Consider the following 24,548-nt stretch of genomic DNA (forward strand, 5'->3'; position numbering starts at 1 on the left):
GTAGAAATTATTCTTAACATTCCAATAATAAAAATGTAATTTAAATCTATTATATTATTTATTAGAAATTAAAACTTATTAACTGAATATAATAAGTGGGTATTTAAAAAATCAGCATACTTAATGGGGTGCTTTACGTGGTAAATTAAGTTCCCCTTTCAGTGCTTGAAGTGCAAAGGGTAGATGATGTAAAGGTCATCTTTTTCTATGACCTATGGTTAACGAGGCTGTCATGGGTCCAGTAGAACTATCAACCGCCTCTACTTTTCCCCAACTAATGTCGCGTACCTAGAGGCGCTCTAAAGATCCTGAAAGTAAAAATCCCAGTCTACACCAGGTTTTGAACACCGGATCCCCCGGTTTGTAAGTCAAGCGCTTTACCGCTCAGCCACCGCGCCTCAGGTGCATCACCTGCCCACTTTAAACCTCTCCCTTACTCTGGGGGGTACGCGAAACCTAGTTTGGGAAACACTGCCCTAGGCTAAGAAACTTTCGTTACAATAAGATATCAAATAACGTGAATACAAATCTGTGTCATGAGTTCGCTATATCCATTATAATACGACTAGTACAGTGTCAAAACTCATTATGTTGACAATTTACGATGCGGACTTTTATAATTGTTTTTAACGTCAAAAGTCCGCAGTTTTACGGTATAAATTGGAGCAGAATACCGGCATAATTTATCCTGGGGCATCCAATCGCCAAAGCTTTAAGGTAATAAGGTAAGATTACTTTGATAATATCCATGACAATCCATCACTTTCCTCACATGTTAATTATATATGTCGTCTAAAATTAAATATTGCTTTCTTTTTACAAATTTCCTAAAACGCATATTTAGGTTTAGCAATGCCAATCAAATGCATTTGCAACAAGGTTACTAAGACAGTTTGTGTGGAAACACAAACTTAGAATCGGCTACCGAAGTGGGCCACTGAGGCAAGAATAAAGAAAAATATGAGATTTGTACGTTTCGAAAATGTTGCCGAAAATATTGTATTGTTAGACTGATGGACGACATGATACCACATGATACAGAGATATATTAATTATGTATATATATATATATATAATATATATATATATCTATATATTCAAATGTATATTCAATGAAATGATTGTTATGGAGATGTTATGGTTCAATGTTATGGAGATGTTATGGTTCAATGTGTACCTGGCTTAATTAATGTTATGCAATAATATCTTAATATAATCAGGGGCGTAACTAGGGATTTGGGGGCCCGGGGGGATTGACCTCTTTGGGGGCCCCTTGCATTTTGACATTCGACATATGACATGGAATAATGTACGCAAAAATATATAAGCCCCAAATCAAATTGGTTCAGTATATCAGTAAACTTAACAAAAAGTAATCAAGACTCTTTTAATGAATAAAAGCTTTGTTTATTAGTTAAATAATGCACAAGTGACAAATCTCAATTGATATCGCTTCACGTCGTGCATTCTGTGCATCAAAGACATCTATAACATCAACTACATCGATACTTTCTAGTATTAGTGACTTCACTGACATTAAAGCCATGATAAGCCTTTCTTGTGTCATTGTGCTCCTGAGATAGCTTTTGATGAACTTAAGCTTTGAGAATGATCTCTCACATGACGTAATGGAAGTGGCCTGAGTTAGCAGTATTCGGAGGAGGTTGCAAAGTTTGAGCACACGTAATTACCATATGAAGTCTGTTTCCTCAATATGTCTATTGGTGATTGTATTACTGGTTTGTTGATGAAAAGTGCTCGTGCATCAATGACATCATACAAACAGGAAAAGTAGCACAGTTTGTCATAAGCGGGTCTTCATCTAACAGGTGTCTTGGTTCAAGAAGAAACCCAAGGTATCCATTTTCTTTCCAGCCTTTGGAATCTGCCCTTCATCTCCATATGAAATCTGTCCAGCACTTCTGTCGCAACACGTTTGAATTGTAGTTCTATTGACAGTCCTACATTAGAACTCAACTTTCCATCAAGTCTTTTCTTTCTTCTATAGCTTTTATATAGCGTTACTTTAATGCTTATAGCATGCTCAGAGCGCTTTGGTCCAATCTAGGAGTTGGTTTTCCGTTCTGCCTTTAGTAAACGCAACTCTGCCCGAGTCGGGTGTCGAACCTCGAGTCCCCTTCTAGGTAGCCAAGACAAGCCAAGTTCAAGCGCACTTAGCCTCTCGACCACGCTTCCCACAGGGATAGTATTCACTACCTTTTTTTGCTTTTTTGATGGATTGGGTTTTTGTCAGTTTCTCATCATTTTGCAGAAAGCATGAAAGGGTACTAATATCTTTAGCAGCTTTCCATATATGCAGTCCAGACTTTTGTAGTTTCTTCCGAACTATATTAATTGGGAGCAAGAGCTTTGACCAGAATTCAAGATAAGCAAAAAATTCTTAATTTCCCACTGCATGAAGAAGATTCTGTCCTAATATTATATGGCATTACGTCATTGTTGGTTGTTTATGTTTTGTGCGCAAGCAAAAGGATTCAGAGCATACAAAAGTGGGAAAGATCCATATCTCGTTATGCTCGAGTATAGAAATACTCCGATAAGTGGACTACCGTATTCACCATCACAACTGCTGACGAGTAGAAGACTCAGGGAATCATTCGAACTGATCCCAAACTATTGAAACCATTGGTAGCTGAAAATGCAGAGACATTACTCAACGAACGACAGATGAAAAGCAAAGTGAAATACAATGCAAAAGCAAGACTACCTAAAGATTATTCTGTCGGAGAGTTTGTCTAGGTCAAACATGGCAGAAAGCAGTTGTCATAAAAAACATTCAGCACCCAGATCTTACATCATAAAGACAAACGGAAAAACATACAGAAGAAATCAACGCTTTTTGAATAAGAGTTTCGATGAAGACATCTCTGGGTACTATGATACCGATGGAGACAATGAACTGCAAACTGTTGGAACAAACGAAACAGACAGTTATAGACCAACGTCTAGAGAACTTGTTGTGCCAGTCAAGACAACCAGAAGTGGACGAATTGTTAAAGTTCCTAGTAGACAGGGCCGGCCTTAGGCCACTGCAGCCTATGCGGTCGCAGTGGGCCCCGCGCTTTCATAGGACACGCGCTAATTCTAAGTGTACATTATTAAATTAAACCATTATAATGTATATAAAATAACAGGGTTTTCGTGACCTCCTGATTTTCCAGGGCCTCCAGGAAATCTCATGAAAAGGCAAAATATACGATAAAGTCCTGAACTTTTTTAAAATTTATTCAAATCTCCTGAAGAATAGACGAAATTGACATTTTGGGGTGCCAATAAATAAAAAGTGGCATTTCGAGCTTTCATTTGATAAAAATGTATTGCAAAGACGAAAGTGGCCTATTTTCTAATTCAAAAAAAATAATATTGACATTATGCTCATCCCTACCCAGACTAGGCCCCGCGCGATCAGTTTTGCATAGGGCCCCCAAATGGTAGATATCACTCTTAAGAACTTTAAAAGGAAGGGTGTGATAATAACTTCAAAAGGAAGGATGTGCTAATATTATATGATATTACGTTATTGTTTGTTGTTTGTGTTTTGTGCGAAAGCAAAAGGATTAGATGGAAATAAAAATAGAGTTTCCATTGGATTGGTGAAAGATGAATAGAGGGGTAATAACTCGAGTGTGAAGTTTAATTCTGAAATTATAGACGCCAAACCCGAATAATGAACTATTCTTGCATAATTAAGAATAACTTTTGGATCTGTTATACTCGATTCTGTAAATTTTGCTTCAAGGTTAATTAGTGTAGCCATAAAATACTCGCCATTTAGATCTATTATTAGTAAAGGTAACAAGATACCTGGAATTCGCTGTATATCATGCAGTTTTATTCGTGGCAACAAAGTTTAAAATGTAAAACTAACTTTAAAAAAAACTTATATTTTTAAAATGTCAACAAAGTCAACGTACTGATAGACCTAGACCTAGTCTTTGTGATAAATTTTTAATCCATAAATGTTGAAAAAAAAGACACCCGTTGACACTATTTGTCAATCAAATATATTAATTTATGTATTTACAAATAAATTTCGGACACCCATTTGGGGGCCCCCGGGGGGATTTTAAATTTCTCCCCCCTCCCCCCCCCCCCTTAGTTACGCCACTGAATATAATATATGGTTAACGTTAGGATTTTTAAAAATTTAGCAATAGTGGGCGCTGAGTAGGCAATGTTAATTTAGTATAAATAGTGAATAGTTTTAAAAAGGGTGTATTCTTATGATAACAAATTGCTAGCATATTTGATTTTAAAAATAAAACGTTTCGCTTAAAAAAAATGAAAACGTAGTCTTTGCACCAGAATTAAAGAACAGAAATATTATAAAATGGGAATTTCAGTATCTTTTCTAGCTTTTGCGATCTAAACGGGACGGACAGAAATACAGACAGACCACATAATGTTAAAACATAAGTTTTTTTTTCTTTAAATACTTTAAAGTTGGTAATATCATTGTACCACCAGAACAGGAAATCGCCGGGCGGTTGGTGTATTACATTTAAACAGCATCACTTAATTTAAATTTTAATAAAATTGTTAGTTTTAAGATCAAATTGTATTTAAATATTAAACCTTATAAACGCTACTTGCACGGGTAAACGTATACAATCTCTTTTGCATACACTATAAAGGATGCATCCGATTTTTTTTTTTATACTTACAATTTGCCAGATGTAATGATTTGTGTGATATTCTCTAGACTTACATATCTATCTATCTTTGATCATTTATTTGAGGAATAGAAATAAATTTGGAGTTTTATCCCCCACTCTACCCCAGCTAAGAAACATAAAAATAAAGAAAAAAATACTTTAAAACAAAAAGACAATAACTTCTTTATACAACTTATAGAGCGATTATTTTGCTCTTTATAGCTAATGACCATTTAGAAATTTAGAAAAATGTAATATTTGTTTTACCCCGCACAATTACCTACCCTTTGCCCACCCAGAAAATTCCTCTCTGAAAGTGTGGTTTGAATAACATATATATATATATATATATATATATATTTATTTACAGATTAAAATCCACTGCTAATCATGGTCCTTAAAGGCTTTGCTTTTCTGTTGTGTTTGTTTTGTGTGGCTTGTCAGTCTAATGAAGTAGATTTTCCATCAAGTCAGGTAAAAAAAAAGTGTTATTGCTGCGATATCTATCTATCTATCTATCTATCTATCTATCTATCTATCTATCTATCTATCTATCTATCTATCTATCTATCTATCTATCTATCTATTTGTCTGTCAGTCTATGTATCTATCTATCATCTATCAATCTCTCTCTCTGTCTCTATCTATCTATCTGTCTGTCTGTCTGTCTGTTTGTTTCTAAGTGGCTAAATTTAGGACATATTATTAAATAGCTTTAAACTCTCCTTCTCTCTCTCCTTCTCTCTTTCTCCTTCTCTCTCTCTGTCCTCTCTCTCCTTCTCCATTTTCTTCTCTCTCTCCTTCTCTCTCTCCTTCTCCATTTTCTTCTCTCTCTCCTTCTCTCTCTCCTTCTCCATTTTCTTCTCTCTCTCCTTCTCCATTTTCTTCTCTCTCTCCTTCTCCATTTTCTTCTCTCTCTCTATCTCTCTCTCCTTCTCCATTTTCTTCTCTCTCTCCTTCTCTCTCTCCTTCTCCATTTTCTTCTCTCTCTCCTTCTCTCTCTCCTTCTCCATTTTCTACTCTCTCTCCTTCTCTCTCTCCTTCTCTCTCTCCTTCTCTCTCTCATTCTCTCTCTCATTCTCTCTCTCCTTCTCTCTCTCTCCTTCTCTCTCTCCTTCTCTCTCTCCTTCTCCATTTTCTACTCTCTCTCCTTCTCTCTCTCCTTCTCTCTCCTCTCTCTCCTTCTCTCTCTCCTTCTCTCTCTCCTTCTCTCGCTTCTTGTCTCTCTCCTTCTCTCTCTCCTTCTCTCTCTCCTTCTCTCTCTCCTTCTCTCTCCTCTCTCACCTTCTCTCTCTCCTTCTCTCTCTCCTTCTCCATTTTTTACTCTCTCTCCTTCTCTCTCTCCTTCTCTCTCTCCTTTTCTCTCTCCTTCTCTCTCTCCTTCTCCATTTTATTCTCTCTCTCCTTCTCTCTCTCCTTTTCTCTCTCCTTCTCTCTCTCCTTCTCCATTTTCTTCTCTCAATCCGTCTCTCTCTCCATCTCTCTCTAATTCTCTCTCTCCTTCTCTCTCCTTCTCTCTCTCCTTCTTTCTCTCCTTCTCCATTTCCTTCTCTCTCTTCTTCTCTCTCTAATTCTCTCTCTCCTTCTCTCTCTCCTTTTCTCTCTAATTCTCTCTCTCCTTCTCTCTCTCCTTCTCCATTTTCTTCTCTCACTCCTTCTCTCTCTCCATCTCTCTCTAATTCTCTCTCTCCTCCTCTCTCTCCTTCTCCATTTTTTTCTCTCTCTTCTTCTCTCTCTCCTTCTCCATTTTCTTCTCTCTCTCTTCTTCTCTCTCTCCTCTCTCTCCTTCTCTCTCTCCTTCTCCATTTTCTTCTCTCTCTCATTCTCTCTCTCCTTGTCTCTCTCCGTCTTTCTCTCCTTCTCCATTTTCTTCTCTCTCTCTCTCCTTCTCTCTCTCCTTCTCCATATTCATCTCTCTCTCCTTCTCTCTCTCCTTCTCTCTCTCATTCTCTCTCTAATTCTCTCTCTCCTTCTCCATTTTCTTTTCTCTCGCCTTCTCCATTTTCTTCTCTCTTTACTTCTCTCTCTCCTTCTGCTCCCCCTCCTTCTCTCTCTCCTTCTCTCTTTCTTTCTCTCTCTCCTTCTCTATTTCTTTCTCTCTCTCCTTCTCTCTTTCTTTCTCTCTCTCCTTCTTCTCCCCCTCCTTCTCTCTCTCCTTTTCTCTCTCTCTCCTTCTCCATTTTCTTCTCTCTCTCCTTTTCTCTCTCTTTCCTTCTAAATTTTCTTCTCTCTCTTATTCTCTCTCTCCTTCTCCATTTTCATCTCTCTCTCCTTCTCTCTCTTCTTCTCTCTCTCATTCTCTCTCTCATTCTGTCTCTCATTTTCTCTCTCCTTCTCCATTTTCTTCTCTCTCTCCTTCTTTCTCTCCTTCTCTCTCTCCTTCTCTCTCTTCTTCTCTCTCTCTATGTCTCCATTTTCTTCTCGCTCTCTCTCTCTATATATATATTCTTCTTAACTCCCTCCTTTTCTCGCTGTCTCTACTTCCCCACCCCCTTTTTTTTCGATATCTCTTGTGGTCTATAGGGCAGATGATGTAAAGTTTATCTGATTCTCTGGCCTACGGTTAACGAGGGTGTCATGTGGCTTGCACAACGACCAACCGCTTTACTTTTCCCCAACTTGCGTCAGGTAACCATTAGAGCTGGGTGGACTCCGAGGCGCCCTAGGATTCTGAAATTAAAAAAATCACAGTCTTCACCAGGATTCGAACGCCGGACCCCGGTTGTCAAGCGCTTTACCGCTCAGCCACTGCGCCTCCGACTTCAATAGTACCAACTCACTATTTCTCTCTTTGATTTTCTCCCCATTTCTTTCCCCGTTCTTTTATGTCTTTCTTTTTCTCTAATTCTTCCTCTCTCTCTTTTTTTTTTACATCCTTCTCTCTCTCTCTCTCTCTGTTACTCCGCTTCTCTTCTTGCATCCTGCGTATCGTAATTATACTCCCCACATAGATGAAGGGAGGCGTGGTCGAGAGGCCAAGTGCGCATGAACTTGGCTACCTAGAAGGGGGCTCGAGGTTCGACACCCGACTCGGGCAGAGCTGTGTTTATTGAGCGCCTAAAGGCAGCACGGAAAAGCAACTCCTAGATACCCCCTCCCCCCACTGGTCCACAAATGAGATTGGACCAAAGCGCTCTAAGCTTGATAGTAGCGATATATAAAAGCGATTGACTTAAATTGAAACGATCCACTTTATAACGCCCTTTCGAATGTACAAATAATTTTGGCTAATCTTCGCCCCCCCCCCCCAAAAAAAAAAAAAGAAAAATATAAACAACAAAATAGTTTGTTTAAGTCATAAGTAAAAATCTGTGAATATTCTTCTATTTCGCAATTTAATATTGAAACATTTAATATTTTGCTATTTGTTGGAAATCACATAAACCGTAATAAGTGGAAAAAAATATTTAGTGTTTTCCATGAAAGAAAAAATTTTGTTTAGTAATTTTGTTTTCCATAATTCACAATGGCAAATTACGCACAATGGTATTAAAGATTTCAATTTTGTAACAACTATATTATACTCACGTATTCATAAAGCTGTTCCCTTGTTAAAAAACATTAAAATATTATTTTTAAAAATGCAAACGTGTAGTAGGTTGAATGGTACCACACGAAAATATATAGGCCTACTATATATAGACTGCGGCCTTTAATTCTGTTGTTTAATAGAAAACTTACGATTTTTGTTAATTTGAGGCATTCAGACAACGAATATATTAAGACAGTTTATAAGAGAGTACCTAAATGGTGAAAGGAATGTGTATTGGAAAATTTAATGCAAACCCGTTTGGAAGTTTCAGAGATCTCCCAATATATAAGTCATTACATGAATCATTCTTTGTCTTTTTACACGAATATAATAGCTGTAAACAAATGTTACATTTGTACTATAAAAGTAGTTATTTTAATACAATATTTAAAATATAAAATGATTCACATTTTATTAATTATTTTGTACTATTTCAGATACAAACAAATGACATTTGGGAAAATATTACACTTTTAATTCCCCAAGCAGGACAATTAGAAAATGGTGCAGATGATGGAAACTTTGAAATTCTGAAGGATGTTAAAAAAGATTTCTTAGAAGGTTTTGCGGATATTGCTAAAACAATAGGAACAATCGTAAAAACCTTTCAGAGAAAAGATGTAGAAGACCTGGAAAAACCATTGGATATCAATGAAAGAGAATTCTGGGAAGGGCTTGCAGATTTCCCTAATAAAATAGGAAACTTCGTAAAAAACATAAAAAACAGAAATGCTGGCGACATGGCAATTCCAATGGTAAACAATAAAAGATTTTTCATCAATGATCTTATAGACGCTGCTACCCAAATAGCAGCAATTGTAAAATCCTTTCAGAATAGAGATGTCAGAGACATGGAGAATCCATTGGATAACAATAAAAGATTTTTCATCGATGATCTTGCAGACGCTGCTACTAAAATAGCAGCAATTGTAAAATCCTTTCAAAATAGAGATGTCAGAGACATGGAGAATCCATTGGATATCAATGAAAGATTTTTGATCAATGATCTTGTTGACGCTGCTACTAAAATAGCAGCGATTGTAAAATCCTTTCAGAATAGAGATGTCAGAGACATGGAGAATCCATTAGATATCAATAAAAGATTTTTGATCGATGATCTTGCAGACGCTGCTACTAAAATAGCAGCAATTGTAAAATCCTTTCAAAATAGAGATGTCAGAAACATAGAGAATCCATTGGATATCAATAAAAGATTTTTCATCAATGATCTTGTAGACGCTGCTACCCAAATAGCAGCAATTGTGAAATCCTTTCAGAATAGAGATGTCAGAAACATAGAGAATCCATTGGATATCAATAAAAGATTTTTTATCGATGATCTTGCAGACGCTGCTACTAAAATAGCAGCGATTGCAAAATCCTTTCAGAATAGAGATGTCAGAGACATGGAGAATCCATTGGATATCAATGAAAGATTTTTGATCAATGATCTTGCAGACGCTGCTATTAAAATAGCAGCAATTGTAAAATCCTTTCAGAATAGAGATGTCAGAGACATGGAGAATCCATTGGATATCAATGAAAGATTTTTCATCAATGATCTTGTAGACGCTGCTACCCAAATAGCAGCAATTGTGAAATCCTTTCAGAATAGAGATGTCAGAAACATAGAGAATCCATTGGATATCAATAAAAAAATTTTCATCGATGATCTTGCAGACGCTGCTACTAAAATAGCAGCGATTGTAAAATCCTTTCAGAATAGAGATGTCAGAGACATGGATAATCCATTGGATATCAATGAAAGATTTTTGATCAATGATCTTGTAGACGCTGCTACTAAAATAGCAGCAATTGTAAAATCCTTTCAGAATAGAGATGTCAGAGACATGGAGAATCCATTAGATATCAATAAAAGATTTTTGATCAATGATCTTGCAGACGCTGCTACTAAAATAGCAGCAATTGTAAAATCCTTTCAGAAAAGAGATGTCAGAGACATGGAGAATCCATTGGATATCAATGAAAGATTTTTGATCAATGATCTTGCAGACGCTGCTACTAAAATAGCAGCAATTGTAAAATCCTTTCAGAATAGAGATGTCAGAAACATAGAGAATCCATTGGATAACAATAAAAGATTTTTCATCGATGATCTTGCAGACGCTGCTATTAAAATAGCAGCAATTGTAAAATCCTTTCAGAATAGAGATGTCAGAGACATGGAGAATCCATTGGATATCAATGAAAGATTTTTCATCAATGATCTTGCAGATTTTGCTGCTACTAAAATAGTAGGACTTGTAAATTCCTCTCAAGAATAGAGATGTCGGAAACATGGAAAATAGGATGCATATCAATAATAAAGATTTCTAAGAAGTGGTTGCCAACGTTTCCTCACGATTACCAATAAGTTCAAAGGCAAAACAAAAACGTTTATGGGATGAAGCATATAAAAGCAACACTTGAACTATGACAACTGAAGGGTGACAGAACTGCTTTAAATATGACTTTAGTTAATATACCTCAATTATGCTATACCGATTAAAATTAAAGTATTTATGCAATTGAATTTTAATGTAAGCATTATATCTGGCCAAAATATTTAAAGATTAATAAAGAATGTAAATATTTATACTGTGTAGTTTTTTTTATTTCCTACTTTTTACTTACATTTCATCCTCAAAACCCCAAGTTAAAAACTCAATGCTATAAGTTAAGTTTATAAACCCAAGTCAAAAACCCAGTGCCACAAGTTAAGGTAAAGACCCCAAGTCAAAAACTCAATGCTATAAGTTAAGGTTAAAACCCCAAGTCAAAAACTCAATGCTATAAGTGAAGTTTAAAACCACAGGTAAACATATTTAAATTAGTTAAGTAGTTAGAATGTATGGCAGGGTCAATAAAGAATTAGCTTACCTAGTGATGTCCCAAGAAAAGACTTCCGTAGCAATGGTATACAACTCAATGGTGAAAAAAATACATTTTATAACCATGAGGGCTTTAAAATAGATATCAGTATTGGAAGTAATTTAAGGATAAGTATCAGAAATTTAAAATACCTCGTCGCTATTGTTTCAGACGAAGAAATAAAACTTGAACTACTGGCCAGAAGGGCACATTCGAAGGAGGAAAAATCAAAACAATCAAACAAGGCAAAGACGTAGCCATCGGAACTAAAATCAAACTGATGCGCTCCTTCGCCATAGCCACATAATGGTATGCTTGTGAGTCTTGGACGCTAATTACAGAACTAGAAAAGAAGAACGTAAAAGTGGACTTAGGATGCTATAGATCAGGGGTTCTCACCTGTGGGTCGCGACCCCCTTGGGGGTCGATTGACGATTAGCCAGGGGTCCCCTAAGACCATCGAAAATATGGATTGTTATTGTCTATTCTTCTATTGCTGTATGTGTGTGTGTGTGGGGGGGGGGCGCGGCAGAGTGGGGGATTGTAAAAAGGGGTCGCCGAGCATAAAAGGTTGAGAACTGCTGCTATAGATTCACTATAGAAGAATCATAGGCATCACATACAAAGATCCGCACTACAACGACGAGGTTAAACAGGATCACAGTGATGACATGTTAACCACTGTCAAAAAAAAAGAAAAAAAGCAAACTCAATCTTCATGGTATTATCACAAGATCCTCGGGGCTAGCAAAGACCTACCTTTAAGTAACAGTAACAGGAAAAAAAAGAAGAGGCAGACAGAGAAAGCGATGGGAAAACATTGCAAAAGAATAAGATTGAATTAAAGGCAAATGACAGAGATAAATGAAAAAAGATGGTCGACAGACTAAGAGATTTGTGAAGGTAAAGACGAAGCAAAGTGTGTAATTTATCGGGTCTAAACAATTTATATCAGAAAGTAGCTTGCTTATAATATATATATATATATCGTTATAACTGGTCAGCTACACCAATAGATTCCTGATAGGGTGATGGTCCATTGCATCAGTGGATAAAAGATTTCCTGATAGGGTGATGGTCCATTGCATCAGTGGATAAAAGATTTCCTGATAGGGTGATGGTCCATTGCATCAGTGGATAAAAGATTTCCTGATAGGGTGATGGTCCATTGCATCAGTGGATAAAAGATTTCCTGATAGGGTGATGGTCCATTGCATCAGTGGATAAAAGATTTCCTGATAGGGTGATGGTCCATTGCATCAGTGGATAAAAGATTTCCTGATAGGGTGATGGTCCATTGCATCAGTGGATAAAAGATTTCCTGATAGGGTGATGGTCCATTGCATCAGTGGATAAAAGATTTCCTGATAGGGTGATGGTCCATTGCATCAGTGGATAAAAGATTTCCTGATAGGGTGATGGTCCATTGCATCAGTGGATAAAAGATTTCCTGATAGGGTGATGGTCCATTGCATCAGTGGATAAAAGATTTCCTGATAGGGTGATGGTCCATTGCATCAGTGGATAAAAGATTTCCTGATAGGGTGATGGTCCATTGCATCAGTGGATAAAAGATTTCCTGATAGGGTGATGGTCCATTGCATCAGTGGATAAAAGATTTCCTGATAGGGTGATGGTCCATTGCATCAGTGGATAAAAGATTTCCTGATAGGGTGATGGTCCATTGCATCAGTGGATAAAAGATTTCCTGATAGGGTGATGGTCCATTGCATCAGTGGATAAAAGATTTCCTGATAGGGTGATGGTCCATTGCATCAGTGGATAAAAGATTTCCTGATAGGGTGATGGTCCATTGCATCAGTGGATAAAAGATTTCCTGATAGGGTGATGGTCCATTGCATCAGTGGATAAAAGATTTCCTGATAGGGTGATGGTCCATTGCATCAGTGGATAAAAGATTTCCTGATAGGGTGATGGTCCATTGCATCAGTGGATAAAAGATTTCCTGATAGGGTGATGGTCCATTGCATCAGTGGATAAAAGATTTCCTGATAGGGTGATGGTCCATTGCATCAGTGGATAAAAGATTTCCTGATAGGGTGATGGTCCATTGCATCAGTGGATAAAAGATTTCCTGATAGGGTGATGGTCCATTGCATCAGTGGATAAAAGATTTCCTGATAGGGTGATGGTCCATTGCATCAGTGGATAAAAGATTTCCTGAACACCTTTAGAGGGCTCCATGCACAGAAGCTGCATTTTTTAATATCTCTGAGGTCGATATATCATACATTCAAGCCAGCACGCTTTTCTAGATATTTTAACTATTGAAACTAAGTAAATTTCACCAGCTTTTTCTCTCCCTTAAAATCTTATAACTTATGAATCTGATCAGTGTGCACTATGTCAGGTGTGCTGTCAAACACGGAGTACACTCTTTATTTGTGTTTATAGTGTTTCACGTGAAAGTGAAACCTAATGGGGAATTATGGGTAACAAATCTCATCATGGGAGTTGACCACATGGTTAGAAATCAGTAAGTCACCATGAGCATAGAAGGGTATGGACGTATCATTATGCACTTTGTGACAAGTCAAAAACTCGCTGTCAGAGTCACTCTAAATTATCACAGCATTAATTATTATTTTTCATTATTTATTTTATTTTAATTATTTCCCCATCCTACCCCTGAATTCTTCACCCGCCACACCTTTTCCTTTCCAGGCTAGACTTAGTTGACCACATTGGAGATAGCTAAGGCGCGTCCTTTCATTTATCTTCCCTTGACCGGGGCAAAGATACACGCAGACTCTTTGATCTTATCCGCGGATGTCCGCCGCGATTGACACCCCCCCCCCCTTGGGTGGAATGTAGGTCACTCTTCCCCCCACGTCTCTCTTTGATCTAAGAGATTACACGGGTCAACATACCGCGTGATACACCAAGGTGCGTCGCTTGTCGGACTTCACCCACGTGTAAGCTAATTCTTAGCCTAGGACGTTTCCTGTGTCCGCCCACATTTCCCAGGCATATATAAGTAGATTAAATAAAGTCAGACCCTCTCTTTCTCATTCGAGCTGAGCTATCGAGTCTGGACTATATCACTTATTCTTTCTCCTAGAGGAATACCTGGTGGTAAGCCGAACTTAATCACAAGTTCCATCTTAATTACTCTGTGTTTATATAATTCCATTGGATATTATCATGTGTATTTTGCTTAGTTCATTTATATTTAATTAGTGCATTGTGTATTTCTCACTGGCGTAAGTAGAAAACATAAACATGTGCTGTGTATATATTTTAGTATTGCATTCATCTATTAATGCTACGTTGCTCAATTGACCATTGATGCAACCATGTATATATTTGTACACCTTAGTCTATTTCCTTTATCTCGGCTGACAACCGTGATAATTTTACTAGCGCACTAATACTGCGTCTAGAAAAGAGATACGAGTTATCTCCCCTGTATTGAATTATCTCCCCTTTACTCATTTTACCCTAATGAGAGTTGCGCCGCTTGAACGGACACACCATTCAAGCGCGCTCCATTGTTCTCGACCCACGGTCATATGCAAACAAAGCGTCTCGGTCGCTGACCTCCGCCCATTCACCCCCCCCCTTTTCTTTCTCTATCCACCTGTGTTGTTTATTTGAGACTATTATTTCCCCTTCTATGTACATTCTTATATTATTATTTCCCCTTTTATGTACATTTCTATATTGCCACTATCTGCCGTCTATTTTCCAAATCCCATTTGTCATCATCTCCCCTTTATGCTCTAAAGCAATTTTACCAATCTGACGAATGCACCTCAGTCGAGGGCATCGATAAGATGCATAAGAGACATGTCCTAACTTGTCTTTATTTATCCGCAGCCTCCCTCAGGTGTCTGCCTATTTATCGGATCACTTACCTGCCTATTTGCCTACTGGCCTATCTATGTGTTTAGTGCTAATCAGCGCTGCACTTACCTAGTTGCTATCAAGAATCACCTATTGCCTAGTTACTGGATCAACGATCCATTTACCTGCAGTTGTGCTTAGTGCTATTCAGCGCTGCATCTGCCTACTGAGATCTACTCAACTCTACTACTTGGCGCTATCGGCATTGCCCGCCTATTCGACAGCCCACCTGTCAAGCTATTAGGCGCGACGTCCCTATAGAGTCAGATCTGTGCGAGACGTCATAGCTACGCCAACCCTCTGCAACTCACTGGACATATCCTGTTACTTACACTGCCCACGGCAGATCAGCTCTGCCCGCAGTAACCTTGTGCCCACGGTATCCGGCCACCCGCCATACTGTGCCCACTACAGATACTAGAACTTGGGACTGAGACTCCACAAGAACTATATCGCCGGCGTCCCTCTATCCGCTAGAGCGCCACCTCCAGCTGCAGAACCTCAAGCCAGGACCCAGCCAGCTGCGACTTCAACAGGACAACCAGCTAAGTCAGAGGACAAAGTGACATACTCTCTTATTATGTGCAAGAGTGATGATTAAACATAGAATATACTAGAGATAGATGCAAACCCTCCCCCTTTTTATTATTATATGTATATTTATGTAAATAAATATCCTTTATTTTAACTTTTGTATCTATCTTTCATTGCTTTGTCTCGTTGCGTGTCTGCTCCCGATTCATATGCTGATAAGTGGGGGTGTGATAGCATTAAAAATAATCATCCCCTAGACATAAAACGTGCTAAACACACGTCACATTTCCCCACCTGTCACACACTTGATAAATTCTGTTGGATTTTGTCATTGATTTCTGTGAAGTATTACATGCGATTTCTTGAGTTCTTGATGGCTGGAAGTGGCAATATATTATATATTCCATGGTGTATTAAATTAATGCTTGATCTGCTAGAAAGACTTAGATCGGTGAATTTTAACATATATGTTGTGTTCTACTAAAGTAGAATAGACATACACGACAACAAGGCTTTTGACAAAGTTCACCACCATAGTCCACTGCATCAGTGGATTAAAGATTTTCTGATAGGGAGAGAACAAACTGTAATAATAAATGGCTCTAAATCAACACCGATAACAGTAAACTCGGGTGTACCTCAAGGAACAGTCTTGGGTCCACTACTATTTTTATTTTACATAAATGATTTACCAAATTGCATTAGTTCAGGAACAAAAGTCAGATTATTTGCAGACGATTATATAATATATAGAACAATAAAAACAACACAAGACACAGATATTTTACAAAGAGAATTAGATGAATTACAGAAATGGGAATCAAATTGGAGCATGTCTTTCCACCCAGAAAAATGTCAGTTGTTAAGAGTAACAAAAAAACTAAAACAAATTAATTCCACTTATCTTATTCATGGCAAACCAGTAACACAGACTAAAAACGCAAAATACCTAGGTGTTATAATAAATGAAAAACTATCATGGAATCCACATATTGATGAAACTACAAAAAAATCAAACAAAGCATTAGGATTTATTAAAAGAAATTTCTATAAATCAAATAAGAACATAAAACTAAAATGTTATTTAACCTTGGTTAGGCCAATAATAGAATATGCATCCTCTGTTTGGGACCCCTAAACTCAACCCAAACTGGAACAGACACAAAATAGAGCAGTGAGATTCATAACGAATATTCACATTTGACTAGAGTAACACCTTTAGTAAAATCACTAAATTTAGAAAGCCTTGAGGACAGAAGGCTCAAAAGTAAAGTAGCAGTCATACATAAAACACTGAACCATAATCTTCAAATACAAAAACAAAATTTAATAAAATACTCTGAAAGACACAAAGATAAAGGCACATTCCTTGTCCCATATGCTAGGACAAATTTGTACAAATACTCCTTCTTCCCTAGTGCTATTAGAGCATGGAATGGGTTGCCTGAGCTAGCCAGGAAAACTAGTGACTTGGCAGAATTTAAGTCATTGGTTAATATGCATGACTAAATGCATGACGCGTAGGACGTAATCATCTTCTTTTTTGAAGTAACGTCTGTATTATATAAGATAAGATAAGATAAGATAACAAGTAGTACAGCAGTTCAAGTGAAGGAAATCATCTTGAATTGATGTATAGCAGACACTTTAAGAATCGTAATCCAATATCACATAAGAAGTGACAGTATTATTTTTAGAAATATTTTTAAAAAAAAATATTTTTCTTGTTATGCGCTTGCGTATGTTCATATAATATGTACTTGTTTTTAAAAAGATTTTTATGTTAGCAATCAGTGGAAGTAGTATTGTTCCTAAGGACGCATACTTCAATTTTTGTTCTTTTCATGTTTAATTTTTTTTTTCTTTCGTAGCTTGCAGTTGATATAAACGAAACAAAGTTTGATAATAACTTTGAACAATAGCAAAGTTGTTTTTTTTTCTCTGTCAAGTGAAGATCTAAAAAGAACTAAAAAGAAAGTGTTGAAAATCCGAATTTTTAACAGACCCTACTAATTTCATAGTTATTATCATTATACTGTAGCTGCTAAACGTAAAAGTTTCGAGTTCCATATTCAAGAGCATTTTTTTTCCTAATCTATACGTAACATCAAAAGCGGACAGACAGACTGCACAAAAGTAGTGAAAGCAATCTTTTTTTTTTAAAGACAAGATTTCTTTGTTAACATCAACATGATGAGGGACGAGGAATATGATTCATTTATAAAAATTTGATCGTTTAAATTAAAAAAAAATAAATAAAAAAAAACATTTTTTAGTGAATACGTTGTTGTCGTTGTTGTCGTTGTTGTTGTTGTCGTTGTTGTTGTTGTTGTTGTTGTCGTTGTTGTTGTGGTTGTTGTTGTTGTTGTTGTTCTTGTCGTTGTCGTTGTTGTTGTTGTTGTTGTTGTCGTTGTCGTTGTCGTTGTTGTTGTTGTTGTTGTTGTCGTTGTCGTTGTTGTCGTTGTTGTTGTTGTTGTTGTTGTTGTTGTTGTTGTTGTCGTTGTTGTTGTTGTTGTTGTTGTTGTTGTTGTCGTTGTTGTTGTTGTTGTCGTTGTTGTTTTAAAATAACATTTTAACGTAAAAGGATTTCATCAAATATCGTCAAGACATTAAAGTTAGAAGAACTCACCGTCAGGACATTAAAGTTAGATGGACTCATTGTCAGGACATTAAAGTTAGAAGGACTCATTGTCATGACATTAAAGTTAGGACTCATCGTCAGGACATTAAAGTTAGAAGGACTCATCGTCAGGACATTAAAGTAGAAGGACTCATCGTCAGGACATTAAAGTTAGAAGGACTCATCGTTAGGACATTAAAGTAGAAGAACTCATCGTCAGGACATTAAAGTTAGAAGGACTCATCGTCAGGACATTAAAGTTAGAAGGCCTCACCGTCAGGACATTAAAGTTAGAAGGACTCATCGTCAGGACATTAAAGTTAGAAGGACTCATCGTCAGGACATTAAAGTTAGAAGGACTCATCGTCAGGACATTAAAGTTAGAAGTACTCATCGTCAGGACATTAAAGTTAGAAGGACTCATCGTCAGGACATTAAAGTTAGAAGGACTCATCGTCAGGACATTACAGTTAGAAGGACTCATCGTCAGGACATTACAGTTAGAAGGACTCATCGTCAGGACATTAAAGTTAGAAGGACTCATCGTCAGGACATTAAAGTTAGAAGGACTCATCGTCAGGACATTAAAGTTAGAAGGACTCATCGTCAGGACATTAAAGTTAGAAGGACTCAGGACATTAAAGTTAAAAGGACTCACCGTCAGGACATTAAAGTTAGAAGGATTCATCGTCAGGACATTAAAGTTAGAAGGACTCATCGTCAGGACATTAAAGCTAGAAGGACTCATCGTCAGGACATTAAAGTTAGAAGGACATTAAAAATTGCCGTACTAAGATTTAAACCCGAGACTCCTCGTTTTGAAAGCCAAGCGCTTTAATATACTACTCTTCTACCACGCCCCATGGTTATCCACCCTAAACGAAAATCTCAAATCTTAAAGAAATGTAAAGGTTTGTAAAATTTCAATAATAATATTTTTTTGAAATGTGTAATTTAAAAAAAACAAAAAACATAAACAAATAACATCTAATTGTATCTGTATTCTAAAATTTAAGGTCAATATTTCAATGTTCGATATTTGCATTTGAAAAAAAAAAGCTGTGATTTATATAGTAACATTTTATTAAGTCTTTAAATAAAGCTAATTAACAATGCATTATTGGATGTAGGCTATTTAACATTCACAGTTAATACAATGCATTGTTTGTACTTTGTATTTATATACCGGTATTTTTAGGTCTGTATCTTCACTGCCAGCTAATTTTGTAAGTGATGTTACTACATTCCTCTTTTATATTATACATAGCAGAATCTCTTGTGAAAGACATAGGCTATTCCGTATTTCGAACATCTCTTCCGGCAACAGTGGCGACTTGTCCAGCTATTGTTGCCCATTTTGCAACATCTTGCCAGAAATCTCTTTTATTGATAGCCAGTGGAATGTCAAGGCCTCGAACATCTCTTCCGGCAGCAGTTGCGGCTTGTACTACTATGGGAGCCCATTTTGCAACATCTTGCCAGAAATCTCTTTTATTGATAGCCAGTGGAATGTCAAGGCCTCGAACATCTCTTCCGGCAGCAGTTGCGGCTTGTACTACTATGGGAGCCCATTTTGCAACATCTTGCCAAAAATCTCTTTTATTGATAGCCAGTGGAATGTCAAGGCCTCGAACATCTCTTCCGGCAGCAGTTGCGGCTTGTACTACTATGGGAGCCCATTTTGCAACATCTTGCCAGAAATCTCTTTTATCGATAGCCAGTGGAATGTCAAGGCCTCGAACATCTCTTCCGGCAGCAGTTGCGGCTTGTGCTACTATGGGAGCCCATTTTGCAACATCTTGCCAGAAATCTCTTTTATCGATAGCCAGTGGAATGTCAAGGCCTCGAACATCTCTTCCGGCAGCAGTTGCGGCTTGTCCAGCTATTGTTGCCCATTTTGCAACATCTTGCCAGAAATCTCTTTTATCGATAGCCAGTGGAATGTCAAGGCCTCGAACATCTCTTCCGGCAGCAGTGGCGACTTGTCCAGCTATTGTTGCCCATTTTGCAACATCTTGCCAGAAATCTCTTTTATCGATAGCCAGTGGAATGTCAAGGCCTCGAACATCTCTTCCGGCAGCAGTTGCGGCTTGAACTACTATGGGAGCCCATTTTGCAACATCTTGCCAGAAATCTCTTTTATTGATAGCCAGTGGAATGTCAAGGCCTCGAACATCTCTTCCGGCAGCAGTTGCGGCTTGTACTACTATGGGAGCCCATTTTGCAACATCTTGCCAAAAATCTCTTTTCTGAGACTGAAATTAAAAAAAATCAATAAATTGTCAATGTGCTACTTAAGTATATATCGGAAAAAACAAAATTAAGGCATAGGTATCTGATACGTATAAGCCATTCATTTCTTAGTATGATACTACTGTTTACATAATAAATGAATCTGCACCCTTAAGCTGTCAGAAGAAAAGTTATTGCCTTAATAATTAAAATTTGTTCAAATTATCAATATATATATATATATATATATATATATATATATATATATATATATATATATATATATATATATATATATATATATATTCATTGGCCTCCTTCAGTCGTAGAACGACTATGGTTCATTTCAGAGCACACTTGCTCATGTGGCTGTGGAGCCCTATTTTGGAGAGACACTCCCGTCCACAAATAGCGCAGGTTAAGGTGGCTTTTACTTCGGTGGTAGAGGAGCTGGCCGTTTTTCGGATTGTACGTTTTTCTTCCTGAGCTGAGACCCATGTACTTTCACTGTCCATAGCTTTCTTGGTCACTGTCTCCTTCCATCTGGGCTTTATTTAGTCTTATTTAGACTGTCAAGTGTAGGCCCCTATAATGAGGATATGTATGTCAAAACTGCGCGCTATAAAAGTAGTTCGTTATTTTTTAAACTTATAGCTAAAACGAAGTTAGTATCAAAATTCTTTAAAAAAAACAACAACATTTGAATCAGTATTCTATTCAATGAGATATTCAATAAGTTAGTTAATAAATGGAACATATATTTTATAATGATCCATTGACATTTTTACCATTGTGACCTTAGATGCACATTTTTTTGTACCAATGCGCGAATCTATGAATGAAGCTTGATTTATTAATGAAGAAGTCTGTGACTTTTTTAAAAGACTTACCTCTCCTGAAGTTTTTCATTTAAAAGGGAAATAATTTTTTGAAAAATCTGCTTGAATATATAATTTTAAAAATTAAATGGTTCACTTTCGGAAAAGAAAAAAGTAGACGTTGCATCAGAACTTTGAATGATCTAATATATCATGATGTCCTATTTTCATTTTCTTTTCTAGTTTCTGAGATCTAAACAAGACGGACGGACTGACAGACAGACAGGTCACACAAAACTAATAGCGTCTTTCCCCTTTCGGGGGCCGCTAAAAATCATTAAAAGTTTTAAAGTGACACAATTTTTTATTTCTACAATTATTTTTGGGTGTGAAATTGTGTCTCGGGAACAGGGTTAGGGATTCCAATTCGCTATAATCTATCCCATCTACATCATTGTCTACCTCACTAGGAGCGTCGTCTACATCACTAGGAGCCGTATCAACCTCATCAGACTGGCCCAGCACACAGAACAAACCCAGCAGGAAAATGTAACCAATTTTGAATAACATGATGAGTAGATAATGTTAACCTGAGAATATACAAGAAAATAAAAATTAATACCTTTAAATAATTTAATTTGTAAGGATCTAGATTAAAAATAATACATCTGTAAGATTAGAAATATTTGTATCAATTGTTTTTGTATAGCACAGCTTCATGCTATTGCCTTTCCATGAAAAAAAAGGCGGGGGGGGGGGGTTAGAAACATAATTAGTATGTGCGTTTGATAGCAACATCATAAACCATTAAAGACACACAAAATGTCCTTACTCCATACCAATATGACTTTCGGAAATTCAGATCGAGCGAAACAAAACTAATAGGACTAATTGATGATTTTTAAAATGGTTGAGATAACAGTGAGCAAAAAGATGGTATCTTACTAACTTCTTTCAAGGCTTTTGACAAAGTTCACCACCATAGTTTGCTTAAAAAATTAAAATATTTATCCTTAGAAAAGATACCAGCAACAGAGCTAGGCAGGCCTTAGAGTGGAACCCCCAGGGAACAAGACGCAGAGGAAGACCAAAAAGAACATGGCGACGCAGTGTACTTGAAGAAGCAGAGAAGACCGGGAAGAGCTGGGATACCATCAAAAAGCTAGCAAGAGACCGTGGAGAGTGGCGTGTTTTTGTCGAGGCCCTATGTTCCATGAGGAACTCAAAGGAGTGATGATGATGATGGCCATTTGCATCAGTGGATTAAAGATATTCTGATAGGGAGAGAACAAACTGTAATAATAAATGGCTCTAAATCAACACCAATAACAGTAAACTCAGGTGTACCTTAAGGAGCAGTCTTAGGTCCACTACTATTTTAATTTACATAAATGATTTACCAAATTGCATACTTCAGGAACAAAAGTCAGATTATTCGCAGATGATTGCATAATATATAGAACAATAAAAACAACACAAGATACAGAAATTTTACAAAGAGAATTAGATGAATTACAGAAATGGGACTCAAATTGGAGCATGTCTTTCCACCCAGAAAAATGTCAGTTATTAAGAGTAACAAAAAAACAAATTAATTCCACTTATTTTATTCATGGTAAACCAGTAACACAGACTAAAAACGCAAAATAGCTAGGTGTTATAATAAATGTAAAACTGTCATAAAATTCCCATATTGACGAAGCTATAAAAAAATCAAACAAAGTATTAGGGTTTATCAAAAGAAACTTCTATAAATCAAATAAGAACATAAAACTAAAATGTTATTTAACCTTGGTTAGGCCAATATTAGAATATGCATCCTTTGTTTGGGACCCCTCAACTCAAGAAACCATTAAGAAACTGGAACAGACACAACATAGAGCAGTGAGATTCATAACAAACGAACATTCACATTTGACTAGAGTAACACCCTTAGTAAAATCACTAAATTTAGAAAGCCTTCAGGACAGAAGACTCAAAAGTAAAGTAGCAACTATACATAGACAACTGAACCATAATCTTTAAATATCAAAACCAAATTTAATAAAATACTTAGAAAGACACAAAGATAAAGACACATTCCTCGTCCCATACGCTAGGACAAATTTGTACAAATACTCCTTCTTCCCTAGTGCTTTTAGAGCATGGAATGGGTTTCCTGAGCCAGTCTTGTCTTAAAGTCTACAAGTCCTTTTCTACCTAAAAATTAGTACAGCCAACCGCCACGCCTCCCAGTGTCGCTCCAGGTCCTCACTACAGTTCATTGGTAGCCCGAAGGACGGCTCTAGTCCCAGACAACTCTCATAACCTGCAGATCCCTTTGGCTAGATTTAAAACAGCCTTTCCGCTCGAATCAATATGTCGTCTATTCCTCGCGTTGAAAGACGTAGTGTTGCACACCATCAGCAGGGTTATAACAATAATCTCTTAGCTTCCCCAATTATTAAGGCGTTCGAGTTTCTAATTTCAAGCAATACGTTTTTTTTTTAAATTCGGCAAACTAAGCACATGCCATCTTTTTAAAAGCTTACTGCTAAATAGTTATTTCTATTTACAGATGATATAAATTATAGATAGATATCATCAGATGAGAAGGATATAAGCTATCATAAGCGATCTTACCTTATACTCCTAAGCTTCCTGATACATTATCACTGTAGTCTTCTACAATATATACTGTACAGCTGCAGGATGTAGGCGCTGAAAATAACTGACTGTCCTGCTTTTTACACTGTCAACAAAATGAAATTTCTCGCTCAACAGATTGTTGAATAATTAAATAGCGTCACGGATATGACTTCATCAGTCAAACATAATTGTACATTCTCTTTAAAAAAGGGACGTTTTACCTTTTGAATTTGGAAGCACACGTTTTAAAACTATAATACGTATATTTTATAATATAATGCTTACTATATATTTTTTTTTTACATATCCTTAGTCTGTCGGACCGTTGGGGCACCATGCAAGATTCGTCGACCGTCTTTCTCAATTCCTCTATCTTTTGCCTTAGAACCATTATTTTATGTTGTCCTCACATCGCTTTCTCTGTCTGCCTCTTCTTTTTTTTTCCTGGTACTGTTCCCTGAATTAAGGTCTTTGCAAGCCCCGAAGATCTTTAACTATATGTTACATGTAGATATGTTATTCATTTTTCTCTAGTTGCTGTTTTAAACAGGGAAAACAAATAGGATCCACTTAAATTTATCTTAAAGCGTACTGTTGTATTTTTTTTTTTTTTAGCTCCATCAGAATGGTGTAGAGACATTATTAGTTTTGTGTGGTCTGTATGTCAATCCGTCTGTCCGTTACGTTAAAAATACTAAGAAAAATGTTAACAAATACTATTTTAGGATATTTTAGAGCTTGCATAGTCTACGTGCAAATATTACTTTTTA

General features: G+C 36.8%; 2 protein-coding genes across 3 annotated transcripts; one reads left to right on the top strand and one right to left on the bottom strand.

Annotated features, from left to right (window-relative positions):
• Positions 1-596: 596 nt before the first annotated feature.
• LOC129928024 (uncharacterized) lies at positions 597-10,804 on the top strand. 2 transcript variants are annotated; one of them, XM_056039890.1, is made up of 3 exons: positions 597-717; positions 5,047-5,150; positions 8,646-10,804. In XM_056039890.1, exons 2-3 carry the CDS (start codon positions 5,067-5,069, stop codon positions 10,491-10,493), a joined length of 1,932 nt encoding a protein of 643 aa, XP_055895865.1. In that variant the 5' UTR covers positions 597-717; positions 5,047-5,066; the 3' UTR covers positions 10,494-10,804. The 2 variants fall into 2 exon arrangements, with proteins under 2 accessions (XP_055895865.1, XP_055895864.1); XM_056039889.1 differs by having other exon boundaries at positions 600-725.
• Positions 10,805-19,162: 8,358 nt separating this feature from the next.
• On the bottom strand, positions 19,163-23,883 carry LOC106061513 (uncharacterized). Its single transcript, XM_056041593.1, has 3 exons — positions 23,773-23,883; positions 21,613-21,740; positions 19,163-20,355 (listed from the first exon to the last, which is right to left on the bottom strand). The coding sequence occupies exons 2-3, from the start codon at positions 21,718-21,720 to the stop codon at positions 19,393-19,395; spliced, it is 1,071 nt and encodes a 356-aa protein (XP_055897568.1). The 5' UTR covers positions 21,721-21,740; positions 23,773-23,883; the 3' UTR covers positions 19,163-19,392.
• Positions 23,884-24,548: the final 665 nt, after the last annotated feature.

The sequence above is a fragment of the Biomphalaria glabrata genome, chromosome 9, assembly GCF_947242115.1.
Source record: "Biomphalaria glabrata chromosome 9, xgBioGlab47.1, whole genome shotgun sequence".
In the NCBI taxonomy this organism is placed as follows: domain Eukaryota; kingdom Metazoa; phylum Mollusca; class Gastropoda; family Planorbidae; genus Biomphalaria; species Biomphalaria glabrata.